The sequence below is a fragment of the Ascaphus truei genome, chromosome 10 (genome assembly GCF_040206685.1).
Source record: "Ascaphus truei isolate aAscTru1 chromosome 10, aAscTru1.hap1, whole genome shotgun sequence".
Taxonomy (NCBI): domain Eukaryota; kingdom Metazoa; phylum Chordata; class Amphibia; order Anura; family Ascaphidae; genus Ascaphus; species Ascaphus truei.
This window is the reverse complement of record NC_134492.1, coordinates 58,928,631-58,933,350: the sequence shown is the minus strand read 5'-3', so window position 1 is coordinate 58,933,350 and position 4,720 is coordinate 58,928,631. Positions and strand designations below refer to the sequence as shown.

The 4,720-nt window shown below is 49.7% G+C and overlaps 1 protein-coding gene across 1 annotated transcript; it reads right to left on the bottom strand.

The window, feature by feature from the left end:
* Nucleotides 1–3,234: 3,234 nt before the first annotated feature.
* Nucleotides 3,235–4,383, bottom strand: PRMT6 (protein arginine methyltransferase 6). Its single transcript, XM_075615528.1, has one exon. The coding sequence runs from the start codon at nucleotides 4,321–4,323 to the stop codon at nucleotides 3,301–3,303; it is 1,023 nt and encodes a 340-aa protein (XP_075471643.1). The 5' UTR covers nucleotides 4,324–4,383; the 3' UTR covers nucleotides 3,235–3,300.
* Nucleotides 4,384–4,720: the final 337 nt, after the last annotated feature.

Genomic DNA, 4,720 nt, shown 5'->3' with positions numbered 1-4,720 from the left:
TACACATACACATTGCTCTGCGTGTTACATACACACTGCTCTGCATGTTACACATACACACTGCTCTGCGTATTACAGATACACACTGCTCTGCGTGTTTTACGTACACACCGCTCTGCGTGTTACACATACATACTGCTCTGCATGTTACACATACACTGCTCTGTAAGTTACACATACACACTGCTCTGCGCGTTACACGTACACACTGCTCTGCGCTTTACACGTACACACTGCTCTGCGCGTTAAACGTACACACTGCTCTGCGCGTTACACGTACACACTGCTCTGCGCGTTAAACGTACACACTGCTCTGCGCGTTACACGTACACACTGCTCTGCGCGTTACACGTACACACTGCTCTGCGCGTTACATGTACACACTGCTCTGCGCGTTACATGTACACACTGCTCTGCGTGTTACACGTACACTCTGCTCTGCGTGTTACAGATACACACTGCTCTGCGTGTTACATACACACCGCTCTGCATGTTACACATACACACCGCTCTGCGTGTTACACATACACACTGCTCTGCGTGTTACAGATACACACTGCTCTGTATGTTACACATACACACTGCTGCGTGTTACACATTCACACTGCTCTGCGTATTACACATTCACACTGCTCTGCGTGTTACACATACACACTGCTCTGCGTGTTACACATACACACTGCTCAGCATGTTACACATACACTGCTCTGCATTGCCAACAAAACTCTTGGAGTGGAGGATAAATTAAAGGAGCAGGGCCGCCCTCCCCATTAACCACTTCCCCTGGTGCACGGAGGGTGCCTGAGGGGGGAGACAGAAGGAGATAAGGGCTTGGAGGGGTTAGTTATGGACCTGGGGAGGGGAAGGGGGAGGGAGGGAATATAGAGAGGGAGGAATAGGGGAAGGAGAGAGAGAGGCGAGAGAGAGGCGAGAGGTGGGGCGAGTGAGTGAGGGGGAGGGAGAGGAGGTGGATATAGATGCACACTGCTCTGCATGTTACAGATACACATTGCTCTGCATGTTACATATACTGTACACACACTGCTCTGCATGTTACAGATACACATTGCTCTGCATGTTACATATATACACACTGCTCTGCATGTTACATATACACACATTGCTCTGCATGTTACAGATACACACATTGCTCTGCATGTTACATATACACACACTGCTCTGCATGTTACAGATACACACATTGCTCTGCATGTTACATATACACACACTGCTCTGCATGTTACAGATACACACATTGCTCTGCATGTTACAGATACACATTGCTCTGCATGTTACATATACACACACTGCTCTGCATGTTACATATACACTGCTCTGCATGTTCCATAGACACTGCTCTGCATGTTACAGATACACATTGCTCTGCATGTTACACATACACACTGCTCTGCATGTTACACATACACACTCCTGCATGTTACAGATACTGAATGCTCTGTGAGTTACACACACACTGCTCTGTGTGTTACACAATGCTCTGCGTGTTACACATACACACTGCTCTGCGTGTTACACATACACACTGCTCTGCGTGTTACACATACACACTGCTCTGCGTGTTACACACACTGCTCTGCGTGTTACACATACACACTGCTCTGCACATACACTGCTGTGTGTTACATTGTTACATATACCCAGCTGTTATTTTGTGTGTTTAGTATTGTACACCTTCCCTGCTTTCCAGCTGCATGCCCGCCTAACACCTGTCGATACCTATCCGTCAGCATGTGTCCCCATGCGCTGCCTTCCATCAGGTCCTTAAAATACTCCCTGCACTAGCAAAACTCAAGTGCACCACTCCCAACCACGGACAGCGGAAATCCAGGGGTTCACTTATCAGAGGCCCCTGGCTGCAAAACTGCAGAAGCTGCATGGACACAATATTCCAGGTGCCTCTCATCTCCCTGTGCCTCAGGTACCAGCATTACAGTATCAGCTCTGTGGGCCGGGACAGTGTCTGCAAAAGTCTACAGTATGGACAGCGTCAGAAAAAATGTCTTATTCCACAACAATGGAGCCTCTCTCTTTGCTTACAACAGTGCAATTATTTTGCCGCAATTCTGCAGGAATACACGAAAACCCCAACCCCTCCCCCGTTCCAAAAGGGTCATTTTTGGAGTGTAATAGGGGCTACAAAGTATTAGGGAAGAGCCCATTTTTTTACAACACACTTACAATTTGCTGCGAACGTGGCGGCGTTTCCCCCCACCATTTTTGCGAATATTTGCTAACTTGTTGGAATTTCAAGATCGTAGTTTTTTTTTTTTCCTTTCAAATAAAAAGATTTAAAAAAGAGCGAAAAAAGGAGAAAAAAAAAAAGTTGAAAATTGGCTAAATATTTACAAATTTGTACACCCCCACCCCCCCCCCCTCTCAAAAAAAAGAAGCCATTTTTTTTTAGCCCCCGGGGAAAATTGGAGAATATTTGAACATTTGTAAAAAGAAACATGAATTTAAAAAAAAAATTGGAGAATTTTCTAATACTATATGTAAAAGAAATGAAATGAACAGAGAATTTTCGACTTTTTTCTCTCAAGTCAAAAGGACACAAACGCTCATCTCTACTAAGTATCACAACGCTATTTCTGTACATTACAAGCCCCTGGGGTTGTTTTAAAAGTGATTTATCCCCCCCACCATCTTATAAACATTGTTTTATCATCTCTTCAAATAATGCACCGGAGGAGATAAGAAGCAGATGCAGAAATGACCCTCATCGCAGTAATGGATTACCCTTTTAAGCACGCGGACGCTTTGCGCAGTTCCATCCTCAGTAGATTATAACTGCAGAGAAATTATTTTAGCTGGGTATTAAAAATGGCCGCCATTGTGATTTTTTTTTAAAGGCTTTGTATACCTCACATGATCTTTGTAATCAACACAGCTTCCTTAACTCATTCGGGACGGAGCGAAGCCCCCTGTGGTAATAAACGGGTGACCCCCTTCTTTCCCCGCAATAAAAGCAGCCTGCCTTTTTATAGAACGCCGAAGATTTATCATTAGGGCTTTTTGTTCTGGCATTTAAATGGTTAACCACTATACACCCGGTTTTAACCCCTCCCACGCCCGCTCTGCGGTTCACCTATATCTGCCGGTGCCTCCCGTTTTATAACCATACGATTGTCAGCTCTTGGGCGCAGCGTATCTGCGGGCATTTATGGCGCCGTACCGACGCCTGATGCTGCATTTAATGACAGTCAACAGACACAATTGCAACTAAAATGTGCTGTTTTATTACGAAAACATCGTGGCGGACACACCGCGCCAAAAACTGCGTTAGCCGCCCATGTGGAAGTCCTTGGTTCGGCGAACATCCCGTCCGATCGTGTAGTTGAGACAGACCTGTAAGTGGCGGGGATTGTCACCGGAAGGGGACATGGTGATGTCCCCGCGGATCTCCGTGTCCTGCTCTACCCGCACTTCTTCGTCCAGGTACAGGACGGCCTGCCTCCAGTGCGTCTCCTCGCTATACGGCGACGTCGTTAACGCCGAGGCCTCCTCCCCCGGGAAGGTGACCGTAAACCAGATGGCGAACCCGTGGGCCAGGGACGATCCGAAGCAGCGGAAGCGGAACGAGCCGTGGATCCGCCCCACCTCCTCCCGCGTGGCCGTGGCGAGATCCAGCGTGGCAAACCTCACCGGGTGGGAGAGGACGTCCTCCGGCGAGACGGAGCACACGGCGATCTCTTTGTTCATGACGCACTGGCGGGCAAAGGGTTGCATACAGCTCATGTCCACCCCGTAGAGGCCCTTGACTTTGCTCCAGAACCGGAGGCGACCTTCGGTTATGGGGTCGTTTATGGGGGCTATGAAGATTTCGGCGTAGGACGGCAGGATGAGACCCCCCGGCTTGAGCCACTTGTCCCGGGCGTATATAACGGAGCCAAGCATGGACTCGAACATCAGCGCGTAGCCCATCCACTCGCTCACGATGACGTCCACCTTCTCGGGCAGCTCGGCGCTCTCCACCGAGCGGTTGATCACCGTCACCCGTCCCTCCATCCCGTTCAGCTTCACCACTTCAGAGGCCAGCCGGGAGACGGAGCTGGCTTCCACCGCGTACACCTTCTTGGCGCCCGCCTGCGCGCAGAAGACGCTGAGGATGCCCGTGCCGGCGCCCACGTCCAGGGCGGTTTTGCCGCGGAGGGCCGCGTGGCTGCGCAGGATGGCGAGTTTGTAGGCGTTGGTGCGGACGCTGTCGGAGATCATCTCCTCATGGATGGACACGTCGGAGTAACACTGGAAGTACTCGCGGTCCTGCTCACCGCTGTCATGCCGCCTTCTCTTGGGCAGCGCCATGTCTAAAGGGATCGGGTCTCGGTGTGTGAGCCGGCTGACACTGCTGCCTGTGTGTGAGACGGATGTAACACCGCTTCCTATTGGTCCGCTCAGGACCCGTGTGATTGGCTGATTAGTGAGAGCTCTGTCCCGCCTCTCTCTATTTTTCTTTCACTTTCTCTCCCAGTTACTATTCTCTTCCTCACTTACATTCCCTCCCTCTCCTCCTTTCTCCCCCCGCTCTGCATGTTACACATACACACTGCTCTGCGTGTTACAGATACACACTGCTCTGCGTGTTACACATACACACTGCTCTGCGTGTTACACATACACACTGCTCTGCGTGTTACACATACACACTGCTCTGAGTGTTACACATACACACTGCTCTGCATGTTACAAATACACACTGCTC